General features: G+C 39.7%; 1 protein-coding gene across 3 annotated transcripts; it reads right to left on the bottom strand.

Moving 5' to 3' along the window:
- Positions 1–3025: 3025 nt before the first annotated feature.
- Positions 3026–16472, bottom strand: si:dkey-89b17.4 (zinc finger protein 646). Of its 3 annotated transcripts, XM_056257795.1 has the most exons (5): positions 16251–16472; positions 8266–10986; positions 6737–7888; positions 6569–6661; positions 5265–5405 (listed from the first exon to the last, which is right to left on the bottom strand). In XM_056257795.1, exons 2-4 carry the CDS (start codon positions 10770–10772, stop codon positions 6583–6585), a joined length of 3738 nt encoding a protein of 1245 aa, XP_056113770.1. In that variant the 5' UTR covers positions 10773–10986; positions 16251–16472; the 3' UTR covers positions 5265–5405; positions 6569–6582. The 3 variants fall into 3 exon arrangements, with proteins under 3 accessions (XP_056113768.1, XP_056113769.1, XP_056113770.1); XM_056257793.1 differs by lacking the exon at positions 6569–6661 and having other exon boundaries at positions 3026–5403; positions 16251–16469; XM_056257794.1 differs by lacking the exons at positions 6569–6661; positions 16251–16472 and adding an exon at positions 15553–15996 and having other exon boundaries at positions 3026–5403.
- Positions 16473–16679: the final 207 nt, after the last annotated feature.

Here is a 16679-nt window from a genome sequence, read left to right as displayed (position 1 = left end):
AATAAGATGAATTTACATCCATCCACACATAACATTCGCTAACGTTATCCCAAAAGCAATATGCAATTATAAAGAAGTTGTAATATTTTGTGAATAAGATGGATACCTGCATAAAAATGTTCTGATTATTATCTCAAAGTCAGAATGGCGCGTGTGTTATATTTCAAGTCATCTGAAGCCATTTGATGGATTCATGTGGGTAAAAAGACCAAGTTATGGACCTTATTCACAGCAGTGCCATGTTTGATTTGAGCAGGAATGAAACCGAGGCTGTGAGGAATAGATTAGAGTCGTTGTACTGTCATTTAATGCGTTTTGGATTGTTCTGCTGACAAAACACAGCTAAAATATATTTCCAAGATAATTTCAAGAGACTATGAGTTGTGGAAAATTACAAGTGATCTAAGAGCTTTATGCGGATGCCATTGGAAAAACATAAGTCTATCCCTCACAGCCTCGCTTTCACACCTGTCATGGCGCTGCTCTGAACAAGGTCTAACCATAGACAGTAAAAGAAGGGTCTAACATTCAAAGATAATTTTCACCTCAGGCGAGCCATGTTGTTATGGCGTCACTATACGTCAACGCGCCATTTCTGAACGCAAACGCAAGCGTGCTGCCAGCTTCGGGTTGTCTTCATTTATCTTGTCTTCATAAGCCAAACCATAACTTAAGTGTTGGCTTCATTTTTGTCTGTTCCTCACACAAAAGTACACTTGAAATACAACGCTTACGTCATAAAAAAATATATATTTTTAAGTTGCTTTGCTTCTGGTGTCATTGACGGACGATGTCACTAGTATGAAGAAGGGTTAACAGGTTTGAAACTAAATGACGGTGAGTAAATAACTTTTTTCTTTTTTGAGTTAACTATTCGGGACCGGGTATAGGCTAAAAGTTCTGATTAAATTTTAAATGGCATATTGTCTAATATGACCAATGTAGTGTTGTATAAACTTACATTTCTATAATCGTTAGATACCTTTGTCTGGTTCACTCATTCTGGTAGTCTCGCGTAGCCACTACTACTAGACCTTCAGTTCAGACTGACTTTCAGCCAACGGTCCGTGGGCATGACGAGGCTGATGAGAGACTACAGTGGAGAAATGGCGCGCTTTTCTTGTAGCTGAAGTCACGCGCGGTAATTTCTTGGCTGTAGTAGTGATCGGTCGCTTTCGATGCAATACTTATAATGAATGCCCATATATAGACACATCTCCAGATTATTGCATTTAATTGGCCTGTGATACCCTATTTTTTGTTGATTTGCTCTGGTTCTGATTTTGGGCTGATCCATAGCCATTTAAAGGGATAGTTCGCCCAAAAATCGGGATAGTCATCATTTACTCACTCTTATATTGTTCCAAATCTCTAAAAGGTTCTTTCTTCTGTTGAACACAAAATATGTTTTGAAGAATGTTGGGAATTTTTTTCCTACTATGGAAGTCGATGGCTAATTTTTTTCCTACTATGGAAGTCAATGGCTACCGTCAACTGTCTGGTAACCAACATTCTTCAAAATATCTTCTTTTGAAGAAACTCATACAAGTTTGGAACAACATAAGGGTGAGTTAATGATGACAGAATTTTCATTTTTGGGTGAACTGACCCTTTAATAGTGGCATACACTTTAGCACTTTAGATAAAACAACTGCTGTGCACATGACGTCACACGGCTCAAGGACATATAAAACCTCACAAGGACGCAAATTCTAGTCCGACTAGGACATGTCCCAGTTGCTCTCCCCCTCTCACCCCCGTTCCTGTCTAAACTCCGCTATCCTAAAAATAAAGAAAAAGGGCCCAATAAAAAAAAAAAGCTAATAGAGGGAAACCACTGACACAACCCCATTTGTGAGACTGAATTATTCTGAATTCAGTATATCAGTCAAATAAGTATTACATATTCATGACATATAGAAGAGAGAAATATTATATAATTGTATATTTACCAAAAGTGAGGAAAGTTCAAAAGTTTCAAGAAAGATCTCTAGATTTAGCAACAAGAGATCATCTAACTTAGCAATGAGTCTGAACAAGAAGCAGGGTATTATTCTTATGTGAGAAAATCAAGCGTCAAGAGCAAAATCATATGTGGTTTATGAAATAAGTAACAGTAAGGGATGTTGTGTTCTCATCTAAAATCTTACTGACCACAGTAAACAAACTGCTTACCCCAGCTGTCAGGTGCATTACACATCCTAAAGTTCATAATTCATTCATAATAAACAGATTTTAACAAAGACACCATGACATTGAAACCAAATGATGGTGACTCTTTTAGAACAACCATGAGTGACAGACTTTAAAATCACACATAAATTTGAAGTGAATGTTACATTAATTTTCCAGCTATTTATTTTTATTATTTGAGAGCATCGAGGTTATAATTCAAACATGAACTGTTAGGAAATGAATTATCAAAATGTAGTTTAAAAAAAGTATACAGTCACATATATATATATATATATATATATATACGTATGTGTGCGAGTGCATAAAAGTATAGTCATGTATATATATGACATAAACAAGGAAAAAAAATTAAACTTTTATAATTTATATTTGGAATCAAAGTAGCAACTGTGCACCTGGGAAGAATTTCCTTCTATCCAATTGTGTAAAATTTGCAAGGACATAGGTATGTAAATATATAATCGTCCCATGCTCTGATCATAGCGCATACAACTTCATTTTCACTCAAAATACAATCGACTTAGCACCAGTGCTCCCAGGTAATATAGGCTGAAAACAAGCTCAAAATAGTAAAATGCAATTAAATTAAAAAAGCCCAAAACAAATAAATACATGGGTTAATATAAAGGTGTAACTGAGGAGTTCAAATAAGATTGCCTTGCTGATTGTAATGACAACAAAATCATTCCTTAACGTGCGCGCTCAAAGAGTGAAACAGGCACATCCAATCTTGACATGAGCGTGGGGGGACAGTCACGACATCACGTGAGAAAGGCAATAATGATACAGTGATATGTTTACACTCATTGTACTGCAAACAAAACACACATTATTACAGTTCCCTGTTTATTGCACAAGGGACAGAAATGTTCGTTTAAAAGCATAACAAATAATGGCAACAAAATAGGAGATTACAGTCACTATAACAAGTGTTCATTAGGAGTCCTGCCATTCCTGACTCCATGTCCAATAGCCTCTGGGGAATAGAGGGGTTGAAACAAGAAATCCTAAAACTGGGAGTTCTAAAACTAACGTTTTCAGTTACAAGTGTTAATATAAATAAAATGCATACTACAGTGATCTTTTATAAAAGTTTTCCTGTAAATAATACAGTCAGAGGTACAATACAATACAAGGTAAAACCAAATGCCATTACAAGCCTATCAATATACATTTCCCCCTTTTGCTTTTCTCTTTTTTTTTTCTTAGCACAACCTATCGCTTCTATACACTAGCAAGTTAGTTGCAGTTTTAAAATATGGGTTCTGAGCAACATCATAAAATTAAAGGGAGAACATACGAATGATGCCACTAAGAAATGAACCCAATAAGCGCAATGCTGTCATCTACTGAATAATAATGTTTGAAGCTCACCTTCGTGCTGCAAGGAACACGCAAGTTAGAAAAGTTAAAACATCAACAGAAAGGGGGAGGAATACAAAAAAAAACGTTGACAGTCCTATACAACACAGAAAAGTGTTGCCTAAATTAACTGAAGACGTTTCAATTACGCTCTATACACTGTTAAACATAGTTACTTCTACTTGTTAAACATACAAGTTGCTCGACATGTCTCAGAATTCATCAGACAGTCAACATGTTTTCTTTGTATTGTCTAGGATTGTGAATGCTTTGAAGGCGGTCAATCAAAGCGACAACTGGGCATGGGATGAAATGTATGTTTTTCAAATGCTTGTTTCTTGTGACATTACCTGGACCGTGGGGATGCGCATACATTTTTAACCTAATGTGGCTACAGTTTAACCTTCCCATTGTGACATCACAAAAACAATACTGACGTAACAGTACCATGGTGGGAAATGTGCTGTATTATACACAACATATATGGAAATGTCTCATCCGAAAGCAATTCGTTTTCAAGAATTAAAACAAGACGCCAGCTAGTTCTTCGAAAGGCTGGTATCAGAAATGAAGGCAGTGGCCCTCAATGTCCCCCACCCCCAAAGGGAACTATGAAAATGCAAATAAGGTCACCTGTGGTGTTTAGGGTGAGGGTAAGGGTGGGGAAAATGTCACTATGACCTAAAACTAACAGTCAATGTTTAATCCACCGTTTCAGGGTGCATGCAGGGGCAGTTCTGTTAACCTAAACAACAACCTGTTCAACAAAAGCCTCACAGCCACACCTCAAGCGCTAGAAATGAAGATGGGTGAGTGAAAAAGGGGGTTTTGGCACCTCCAAAAGCCTTGGCAAGGATATCCATAACAAACTGCAAGTTCTGCCTCCCAAATATAACCCACTATAAAAAGGGCCCAGAGGGCATACTCAAAAAGTTGTTGGAACCCATGTTCAGACCAGTAGGAGGAGCCGAACTGTTCCAGTGGACCTTTTGATGGTGCCTTAAGTTGGATTTGCTGGAGAAGCGCTTATCACACTGCTGACATGAGAAAGGCTTCTCCTTGGTGTGGATCCGGCGGTGACAGATGAGCTGGGTGGAGACACGGAAAGCCTTGCCGCAGTCCGGGCACTGGTAACGCTTGGGTTCTGTGTGGATGCGTCTGTGGTTTTTGAGTGCCATCAGGTTGGAGAATTCCTTCTGACAGGAGTTGCAGAAATAGGTGCCCATCTTGTGGCTGTTCTTGTGATTCAGAAGTGAGCTGGCGTGCCGATAACCACGGCCGCACTGATCACAGACATGCGACTTACACCCCGCCTCATTACGACTCTGCTGTAAATGCTGTTGCTGTTGTTGTTGTTGCCCAGATGAGCTGCTGCTACTGGGGCCATGGTGTGATGGGTTAAGCTTTGGGAGCCCATTAGGATCCAATCGCTGGGCCTGCATCAGCGTAAGGTCAAGCCCAGAGCCCCAACCCAAATTAGAGCCACTGGACGAAACCCCAGGCTGTTGCGATGTTTTTGGGGCACGGCCATGTTGCATTTCCAAGTGGAGCCGGAAGCTAGCCTGGGTAGGGAAGCTCCGCTGGCACAGAGTGCAGGCAAACTCCCGCTCCTTTTGGTGCACACGGCGGTGATTTTGTAACTGGGAAGAGACGCGGAAAGCCTTTCCACATTCTGGACAGCGGTGCCGTCGAGTTTCAGAATGAATGCGACGGTGGTTCTTGAGTGCGAGCAGGTTAGAGTAGGTCTTGAGGCACACAGCGCAGTGGTAGATGCCGACGGTGTGGGTGTTTTTGTGATTAAGGAGTGAGCTGGCATGCCGGTAAGAACGGCCACACTGGTCACAACTGTGAAGACACAGACAGAGGAGAGAAAAGTAAATCTCACCTGCTCATTGTTCTTTTAACCCCTCTATAGTTAGTAACCTAGATTAGTCTGAAAGTAACCTGACGGTATGTTGTTGACTTCTATGATAACAGCATTGATGGATAGACAAGTACAGGTATATGATCTTGAATCCAGCTGCCAAAACTCAAAAAACTGTCTCAGCTTGCACAGGGTGACTTGAATAGCATTGCCTATTAAAGAAGTTAATACATTGATTATGAATGATAAAAGTTTCAACAAATTGTGTTTAGTGTTAATATGAAGTCAGTGGTATAATAATATATATAATTTATGGTGGTAATATACAAACTGTAGTTGTAATTTTGCCTATAGGGCAAACCGAGTCCACACAAATACATTATAAAAATGTACTGTAAGTCACTGTTTGTTTTCAAACTCGTATTTACTCATATTTTGGTAAATATGTTACCAAGTATAGAATGAGTAGTACACACAGAATGTCTTTCAAATGCTTACAAAATTGTACAGCAAATAAGGTTTTGGGATTTGGACCTCAATTCTGGTCGGAATTTAGCATAACAAAAGTGTGGTGAACTAGTTTCCCAAGCACATGTGGTAATGGTACCTTTTTCTTTCTTTCTTTTTTTCGACTTCTCTATAATTTTTTGTTCTGATCGTTTATGTAATTTGTTAGTATGGAAGTTGTGTGTTAGTATGTTGACACATTTTTTTTAAAGTTTCTTCCTTTTTTCCTTTTATTGTCTCAACAGCAAATGAAACCGATTTTTATGTTTCACCACAATAGCAAACAAAGCTATATTTATAGTACTTAGCAAACCGTCCATTTATTAAATGCACGTTACTTGAGTGCTGTTGGGCCTAGATCAGTATTTATTCCTGGAAGCACTACAACTAATATAAGATGGTCAGTATGAATTATTATGGCAACTGAATGCTCAAATGCTCACAACAGTAAACTATACTATACATTCTAGAATATTATCAATAAGATCAATTAAGAAGGAGGGAATAAATGATTTGGCTATATTTAGTACAATACACACACATCTACCTAGTAAGTACATCAAAATGTACCTATTATATCAAGACATCCTAACAATCTAGTACATATTTCTAACTGAAAACAAAGGGGGGGTAACTTATCTGGTCTCCACTAATCATACTGTCCAAACTTCAGAAAAATCCGAATTCCGGCACGCGTATGGTCCCGAGGAAGCCGGATTGGAGATCATATACCTGTAATAGACATGTAGAAACCTGTGATCTTTACTAGTTCACTTCAAAAAACACGAACAACAGACGTAAACTCACGTGAACCGGTATTCCTCTCCCTCTCTTGTGCTTGAAGTGTCCTTCCTCACGCCCTCCTTGCCTACCTGGTTGTCCCCGCAGCGGTGTCTGGCCAGCCCAGAACGACCCTGGAAGCTCTTCCCGCAGGTGGGGCAGCCAAAACGGGTGTGGCCTTCCTCGTGGACTCTCTGGTGGTTCCGAAGAAAGCGGGCCAGCCGGAAAGCCTTGCCACAGGTTGTGCAGATATGCCTCTTCTTCTGCGTGTGGATACGCATGTGGTTGCGCAGGGCCATATAGTTGGAGTACGGCTTGTCACAATATGAGCAGCTGAAGTTGCCAATTTTGTGTGTGTTTTTGTGGTTGAGCAGACTGCTAGCATGCTTGTAAGAGCAGCCACAAAGGTCACAGCTAAAAGGGCGTTCTTCACGCTCTGGAGATCCCAGATCACCCGTCTCCATGCTCATATTAGAGCTGTTGAGGGAGGCAGAGGAAGAAGGAAGCTGGGAACTGCAGTTATGCGAGGCCAGATCTGTGGTTGTAGTAAACACTTGAGAGCACCCATCGCATTCATATTCGGTTGGAGGAGCAGCAGTTTGCACGCTGGGACCAGGAAGGGGAACAGGAAGATCTTTGCAGAGCTGGTTGCCGGTGTGTGTTTCAAGCTGCCTCTGGTTCCTGAAGCCCCTACCACAGTCAGAGCAGGTATATTTTTTCAGAGCGAAATGCATTCGGAGGTGGTTCTTCATTGCCAGTCGATTTGGATAAGTGGAGTTGCACACGTTGCAGTGGTATTCACCAATCTTATGTAGGTTCTTATGATTGGCCAGACTGCCAGCGTGACGGTAAGTACGTCCGCACTGATCGCAAGCAAAGGGGCGGCGACCGCTGCCATCATCCACTTGCTGGGCCCTAGCCCCTGCATACGGTTTCTTGAAATCTTGAGGTTGACCATAATTGGTGTTCACGGGAGGATTCTGAATTTTGGGATCTCCCATCCTCATAGCTTGAAGCTGCGATGGGCCTCCCTCATAGCGGGCACCATTGGGGTGAGACATGCTTTGAACACGTTGGTCTCGATTTCCAGTCTTCGCTCTGTGCTCTTCGTGCAGCCGTAGATGATTTATCAACTGCTTTTGAATCTTGAAGGCTTTCCCACACTCCTCACACTTATGCCTGTGAACAGACGAAACAAACAAAAACAAACGGATAAGAAAGCAGTGTTAAAATGCACTTTAAAAAAAAAACAGAAAGAGGGAAGGTCCCCTTACAAATACAAAGATGACTACACAATGCTCAAATGGGGTACAGACATTATGAAATTCAGACTCAACTGCGTGTATGTGTGTACATCAGTATGAGTTATGTTTGTTGCCCTGGGAAAATCACCAAAGCACACTGCCTTGACACAAAATTTCATTAAAATCTATTCATTCAGTGATGACCTGGGTAATCACATGAGTGGGGAACTCATGATAATACATAAGTATTCAAAGTATGCAAAGAGAACTAAACAGTTAGAGTATAATAGGGCACATGCAATGCTGGCTAACCTCTTTAAGTCAAAATGAGTCCTCTGGTGGTTCTTGAGAGCCAGTAGGTTGTAGTAGCGTTTTTGGCAGACAAGGCAGCGGAAGACCCCAGTCTTGTGAGATTTCTTATGGTTGAGCAGGGAGCAGGGGTGTCTGTAACCCCTTCCACACTGGTCGCACCTGTGGGGCCGATCATCAGAGTTTGGCATCTGCTGAGGGTTTGCAGGGCTCCCGCTGCCACTGGTACCAGCACCACCCGTCATCCCTTTAGCTCCATTCATACCCTTGTTCAATGCCCCCACTCTCGCCTTGCCTGGACACAGGTGAGTGATCAGCTGATGGCGATCTGCAAAGAACATGCCACAGTCAACGCAAATGTGGTTCCTTCCATCCATTTTGCCATTAGAATTAGAGCTAGTTCCTCCCAAGCCCTGTGTAGATCCATCTGCCCGGGGATGTCCATGGACTAACTGATGGTTAATCAAGTCCTGCTTTCTGCTGAAGCTCTGTCCACATGTGCTACAGATTAAAAGACTGGTTGTATTACCCTCTTGTCGCCTCCTCCACTCTTGCTCTCCAATTGGAGAGAGGGCAGAGGAGGGTCCTGCCCCTTGGTTAACCCCATGGCTTCGTAAGTGGCTACGAAGTGCCCTTAGGCTGGCATAATGGTTTCCACAGACTGTGCACTGATAAACCTCTCCATCATCATCCTCTTTGTTATCCATTCTCTTACTGTTGCCCTGGGAGTTGTCTTGAGGACCTCCAAACGGCATCTGGTTGTGACCACGTCTCTGACGAGTACTTTCTTTGACGTTGCCACTGCCTGGCAGGGAGGCACCACCAGCACTATGGAAGCTTATGTTACCCAAGAAACCATTGGTCATACCGCTTTGGTTGACTCTATCTGGTTGACGATGGTTTTGTGGAAGAGGTGAGTGACCAGAACTGCTTTGAGCGAGAGAGCCATCAAATCGGTCATGGAATTCCAGTGAATCCAGGCCACTGTTATGGGAACCATCTGGGACAAAGTGTGCTGCATCACCAAGATTACCAGGCAGTGAAATTGGGGTTGCTGCACCACTCTCCTGATCCTGAGAATGTACAAAGCCTTGTTGAGAGTCTAGCCCTGTGAGTGGCTCAGAGGAAAGCCAATCTCCCTCTGTACCCATCGATTGTGAATTTGGCCGGGTTTTGTGACTACGGAGGTGACTTTGAAGGGCTGCTAAGTGTGGATACTGCTTACAGCAAACAGTGCACTGATATTGACCAGTTTGATGGGAGCGTTTATGATTAACTAGACTCCCAGCATGTCGATAGCTTTTCCCGCACTCTTGGCACTTAAATTTGCGTTCAGCATCATCAATTGTAGACTGCGCCTGAGACCTTGTCTCACCATTGGATGATGATATTGATGGTTGAGAGTTTGAAGCCAGTCCATTAGAATTTAACATAGCAGGACCATCTTGAGCATGGCTTGTGGTATGAGGGTCGTGGGTAAGATAGTGAATTTTGAGACTCTCTAAGTCAGGATGTCCAGCTCCACAATATGCACAGGTATATATGGGATTATTAACAGGAGGGTCTAGCATTGGGTCATAACGTTTGTCGGGTAATGGAGGCAGTGGAAGAGGGTCACCTAGAGCAGGTGTGTAAGGATTCACAGCTGGGGACCGAACAGAACTAAGATTATGAGGCACTATCCCAGGGAAACTACGTGTTAGCCCCAACGAAGACGATGCTGCATTATGTAACATAAGGTGCTCTTGAAAGTCATTCTTATTAGGCAAAACCACTTGACAAAGATGGCAAAAGCTGGGTATCATTTCATCATTCTGTGGTCCAAGGGGACGAGGGTCAGATTGTGCTTCAGGCACGAGGGACCCCATGGACATTCCAAGGGGCTTAAATTTTGAATGAGTGCGTTCGTGAGCATTGAGAGCTGCAAGATTATTGAACTGTTTGTAACAGACATTGCACTTATACATGCCCTCTTGATGAGACTTCTTATGGTTAACCAAGCTGCCATGATGACGATATGTCCTTTCACATTGGTCACATTTAAATGGTCTGTCCCAGGCATCTTCAGATCCTGGAGATTTCTGTTTGTCATGGTCGTGGCCAGGCATTATTCCACTGTTGTTTATGTGACTCCTGAAAGCTGCTTCAGACAGATCTTGTGCTAGATTATAATCCCTCTCTTCGTCAACATTGTCATCGTTCTCCTCTTCTGCTTGGGCACTTGGAGACAGGGTGTGGATGCGGAGATGGTTTTTTAGTGCCAATGCATTGGGCAACGTTCTGGTGCAGACCGGGCACTGGAAGGAGCCCATCTCATGAGTTTTTTTGTGAGAAGCCAAGCTACTGGCATGCTTAAAAATGCGTCCACACTGCTCGCATTCAAATCTGCCATTCTCTTCTTGATGATAGTGTGCTTTCATGTGCTCCAGTAGGCTAGGTGTACTTGGGCAAATGATGTCGCATTCTTTGCAAGGGAAACCCTTGGCACGATTCATATCATGCATAGCCATGATGAGAAAATTGAAATGGAAGGGGGAAATGTCCACATAAAATGATCCTCGAACAAAGAAGAAAAGGGGGCAATGTGTGATGTTCAGCTCTCTGCTTCTGTAGTATCAGCCATTTTACCTGGGTGACAGATATTCTCTCCAATCAGCCTTTCAATTCCACTCGATCACAGCAGTTCAGAGAGGGTCTGGACAGTTGTGGGGCATCAGAGGAAAGCTGAGAAGAAACAAAAAGAAACATTATTTTAATTTAACACTGTAATTACATTCACTATTTTAATATAGTAGTGTTAAAAAATACACGTCAATGACAGAATCTTTTTATAAATCTAAATGATAGTTTAAAACATCTTAAAATCAAATGCGTAGCAAGCAAAACAGGTTATAAAAGCTGTTCATAAAGGGTAACTAAGAGCCTTTGACAAAAACTTTCACTGTAATAGGCATACATGTGGCCACATTACGTGATATTAGCATTGACACATTTGATCTCATATTTAGGTAATATGACAGAAACACAGGTTCAAAATAGCTGAAATAAGCCAGCTTTGTGTACGTGCACATCACTCCTTTGATGTCAACTGTACTGATAAATCACAGCTACAGAAACCATTATAAGCTAAACTTTACCAACAGTAAGCAAATTACCAGTACATTCAATAAATATAAGCCAAATTCCAAATAGGTCGTCAGTACATAGTGTAGGTAAAGTTCAGTCTAATTGTCAAGCTAATCCATATTTTTACCAAAACCAGGTTTAACTTATTTTATTCAACAATGAAGACATTATGGGCCAGATTTACTAAAAGTCAGTCAGTGTGTCCCTTGTACCACATTCATGTTCAGATTCATAACTATAGACAATGTACTCTTGACTAATTCTATGGCATGACGATTGGTTTTTGAGTAAATCTTTTTAATTTAAAGCCACATATGTGATGAGGTCTTGGCAGCACATCAGTTCCATTAAGACTGACCAAGAATTTTTGAGATTATTGACCAAGACTGACCACTGCTTTAAGATTTTCATCACTAAAGCAAGTGAAATTTACTTGTGCTTCAACCTAAATACAAAACCAGTTTAATACAAATATAACATTTGTAGCTGGGAGTTCAATAAAAGGGTTCAGTGTGTTTCAGTACAGCATTACTTTTGTATTCATAATAAAACTTAAATCTCACGGTATTTATTATTCAAATGGAATTTGCTCCAAGAGAACTAAATAAAATGCATGACCACAAATTCACTTCAATTAGACCCCACGGGGGAACAATACATCTTACCACACAGCTGGAATGAAAGAAACAGTGTTCCTTTACCACACACAATGTCCATTAAAAAAATGAAACACTCGAAATTTCAACTGGATTATTTTCCTGCCTCTCTCAAGCCTACTGTATGGCATTATTTCGCTGTCAGTACAATAACTTCAATAGTCTCACCTCAACAATAACCCCATGTTCAGACAATGTGTGACTGATTTCAAAACCTTTCAATGTGAAGTGATTTGGCAGAAAATGAGGGCCCAGTAAGACAAAAACAGTCTTCTTTTTTTTTTTACACTGCAACTAGGTTTGAAGAATAATTTGAAATAGTAGTATAGTTCAATAATTAAATCTGCGAATGGGTCATAGTTTCAGTGCAGCTTTAAATGAGCCTATATTTTAAGTCACCAAGTTTGTTGGAAAAACGTGATATCCTTGTATGCATCTCACATAGATATGACCTATTCATTTGAAATGACAGATAAAATCACATTTAAGAAACTAACTATAACTATAATCAAAATTATTCATTCATCAGGTAAGTCCAGTATCAAGAAATGTATTGAAATATACTGAAGAAACAATATTTCTTAAAGGCTTATCTAAATAGCTGAGGTGAGAATAACATGCATTTTTTTCCATTTAACAAAACGTTTTTTATAATTTAAAATGTTACTTAATCCAGTTTACAGAAAAAAACACAAACCATTTTTATTGATTAATATTTTGAATAACAGAAATTAAGCAATGTACCACATCCAAACGTCTTTACCTGAAATATCTAACAATATAAACTGTTGTGACCAAATTAACATAGATACTGTTTCAACTGTTTCTTATATTTTGTGCTACAAGTTGCAATACAGATTCGATGAAGTGTTTATTATTTGATCCTCACTCATGCATAGCACAGTCTGCTGTATGTGGAATGAGTCTAGAGTCATCTCACAGCATCTGTGATCTCAGTTAGGATGGCACACCCTTAGGGTATATAACCTGACCAGTGGTCTCTGACTCAAGACCATCTGGATGCTTAAGCGCCATCAACGCTGTCAAAATCTATACTGCAAAATGCCATATGGGTCCAGCTTTGCAGAATAAAATGAATACAATAATATACAAATACACATTTGTAGGTCAATCAGTGCACAAGTGGTACTTGAACCTAATATCATGTAATAACATGTATACATGTGGTACTGAATCTTTCACAATATTTAACTGGAACTTTAATAGGCTTGGTAATCGAAATTCCAATTCTGGAATAAGATACTTGTAATAAAACAAAAATTCCACTTATCGATTCCTGTGTGCACATTTTAATTTATTTATAATTAATTTTTCTTGCGCTTAAACGCACAAATACACAAAATCATGTCAAAATATCTTCATAAACACAATCAGTTTCGTCTTAAGTGAACATTTAACAGTTGAGTAAGAAAAAGCATGAGTAACAGTATATTGGATCCTGAATGAGGTCTTAAAGTAAAAAGAAATAATATCATTCACTGATCTTGACTGAAGAACTTTAATAAGGAACACTTAATATTCAACAATATTATTGATCTGACTGCATTGACACCATTGTATGAGAACTGAACTGAGCGGTTTTCTCCAGAGCTGCTGTAGATAAATGAACTAAATTAATAACTAATGTTTTTTTTACAACGGAAATGAATCAACGCTGAACTTACTTAAAGGGATAGTTCACTTTGAAATTAATTTTTGGTATGTTTTAGCTTACCTCAAGGGCATCCAAGATGTAGGTGTCTTTGTTTCCGCAGTAGTTTCAATTTTGATATTTTTAGGTCAAACCATCAATGTGTACTTACATTTACGAGTCATTAAATCATGTTTAATTTGGACTTCTCTGTGCATGCTCTTTGAAGTGGTGACCATAGACCTGCATTATATGACTGACAGACAAGAACGGTTTGACCTAAAAATATCAAAATTGAAACTACTGCGGAAACAAAGACACCTACATCTTGGATGCCTTTGAGGTAAGCTAAAACATACCAAAAATTAAATTCAAAGTGAACTATCCCTTTAAGCTGGACAATGACAATGTGTAAAGCTGCTTTGAAACAATCTGTATTGTAAAAAGCCCTATATAAATAAAGGTGACTTGACTTGTATTTATTTGTGCAATTGCTAATTTGTTTATTTGTTCTTATATTATTACTGTTTACTTGTCTTTAATAATGTTTAAAATTTATATTAATTAGTTGTTTTTGCTGTTGTATTTTTGTTAAACCATTGGAAAAACGTTTTGCCAAAAGACACAGAATAAATGTGTTTGATAAATGTTTGACAATGTTTTTACCTTACTGGAATCGAAACCAATGAACAGAATCGGAACTGCTAAAATTCATACGACTCTCAACCCTAAATTTTAACTACTTAATAACATTGTACATACCCAAAAAACATGACATTATAATGGTAACATGTCCAAAAAAAAAGGGTAATATATGTATATTAGTGAAATAACCATCTAAATCTATAACTCACATGCATACATAGTGAGTTTTAAATGAATAATGAATTATTCAGACCATTTTGTTGTTGGCCAATTGACAATAAATTAAATATATATATATATATATATATATATATATATATATATATATATATATATATATATATATATAAAACAGTGGCTTCCAAGAAAGTTGGAACAGGCAGCCATAATAGATGTGCAGAACAAAACTAGAAAAATGTGTTAAAAAAAATTCACAGGCCTGGAAAATACTATTGGCTGGTGGCCATGGGAATTCTGTGGACATTCAACTTTTTTTATGAAAACTAAAGATAAAGACTATATAGAGGCTTTGTGAGGAGGAGTAAAACTTAAAAACACTAATGTTCATTCATAACAATCTAAATATGTATATGAGCCCCGAAAAGATTAGAACAGCATGATAATTCTGAAACATGTTATGCAATGCATTGTATTTAATCATTACCTAACTAGAATATTCACTAATATAACATTTCCATGATATTTAAGATTTTAATCATTTCCATTACTTTTCCAGCCCTGGAAAACGTTTTTTTAATATACCCTGATGACCATAGGAACCCTATAAATATTGAGTACTCTTATGAAAATGAAACATAAAAGCTAGAATATAGTGGCAAAACACCTGGGTACATAAAAACACACAATCATTTGTAGCAACTTGGCTATTATTTTCCCCATAATCTAAATATGTAAACTGAGCCTCCAAAACCTTGTTGCAGTTGAAAAATGTTGTTATTCATTATATTTTGTTATTTCCCAATGGCGCAGCTCACAAAGACACAATCGGGATGGGCCTAACACGTATGTGGACCCCCAGTAAAAACCGAATAACAATATTTTTCCGTTAACAAGAACAAAACCTGGTTTTTATATAAAATGGTAGCGGTTAACGCTTCGCTATGACCTTGGCCTGACGCTCCCACACCCGCTTTTTATCCGGACAAAAGCAGATACCCGACATTCCTTGTCATTTTCCCTCCCCAGACTCACCACATTAGATGTCAAGAGCCCCGAATTAGGACAGAAATTACCGTATATCCATTTAGGCTCAATAGACGTGCATTTCTGTAGACAAATACGTGTGTGCATCGTTGTGAGGTAGACCAAAATTTACATCCCGACCCGTATGTTTTTCACAGGATGCGCGTCGCTGTGTGCAAATATTAGCTGGTGGGCTATAGCAGTTAGATCGACTGTGAGGGGAGGGGGAAAACGATGATTTTCGAAGTGTCAAACACTTTGGACTAGATATTCGTGCATATATTTAGTCTACATAGTGTGTGGATTCGAATGCGCGAAAAAACATCCAGCGCTGTTACGCGATCGCATCGATTATTTTAATGTGTCTGTCTGTCTGACAGCGACAACCCCCCCGCAGCTAACGCGCTAGCCTCCCCTCATGATACTAGCGCGAAAGGAGAGCAAACGGTGCAATCTCGAAAGAAATTAGCCTTACTGATGTCGTAAATTTCAAGTAATAGTCGTGTAGATAAAATAATACTCGGATTTGACTGAATCGATACACACCCGGCATATACTGTGAAATGGTTTCTGCTTTTAGCAGTAAGGTCAGTGCTAATCGGCTAACAGCCTAGCGACACAAAGATCCGGAGGCTCGCGAGCTCTGATTCAATGAATGTGGCCATTGTGTGCAATTAAACAAACACCTTCAAGCTGCAACTACTTACCCGACTTACAGACGTGCACAATGATCAGGGATGGGGTTTTTATGCTCTTTTTGATTGCGCAGAGGATAAATGGCATGTTCAGTCGATCGCCATTATTATTTTAACTCTTTTTTTTTCTTCAGCGGGCGGCTCCACCGTGTTTTTCTCGGTGTATTTCAGCACTTCCTGCTGCGGGCTGAATGGAGATGGCGAGCTGCGGACGTGCTCCACCGCGTCACTCTGCGCTCATTCTTCGTGTGTTTGCGTTGGAAGTAAACATTGTCCAATGTACCGTGGACCAAAATTTTAAACTAAAATCACACAGCAGATGTTTTCGTAAAGCTATTTAGGTAGCACACAGACAGTGTCCTCCAACTATTTTGTGAAATACCACGAAACAAAAAGTACTACCATGTTTTTTTCACATAGCTACAGCATGACAGGTCCATT

Source organism: Rhinichthys klamathensis, unplaced genomic scaffold (assembly GCF_029890125.1).
Source record: "Rhinichthys klamathensis goyatoka isolate OS25496 unplaced genomic scaffold, OSU_Roscu_1.1 h1tg000144l_1, whole genome shotgun sequence".
NCBI lineage: Eukaryota > Metazoa > Chordata > Actinopteri > Cypriniformes > Leuciscidae > Rhinichthys > Rhinichthys klamathensis.
This window is presented reverse-complemented; position numbering and strand designations above follow the sequence as displayed.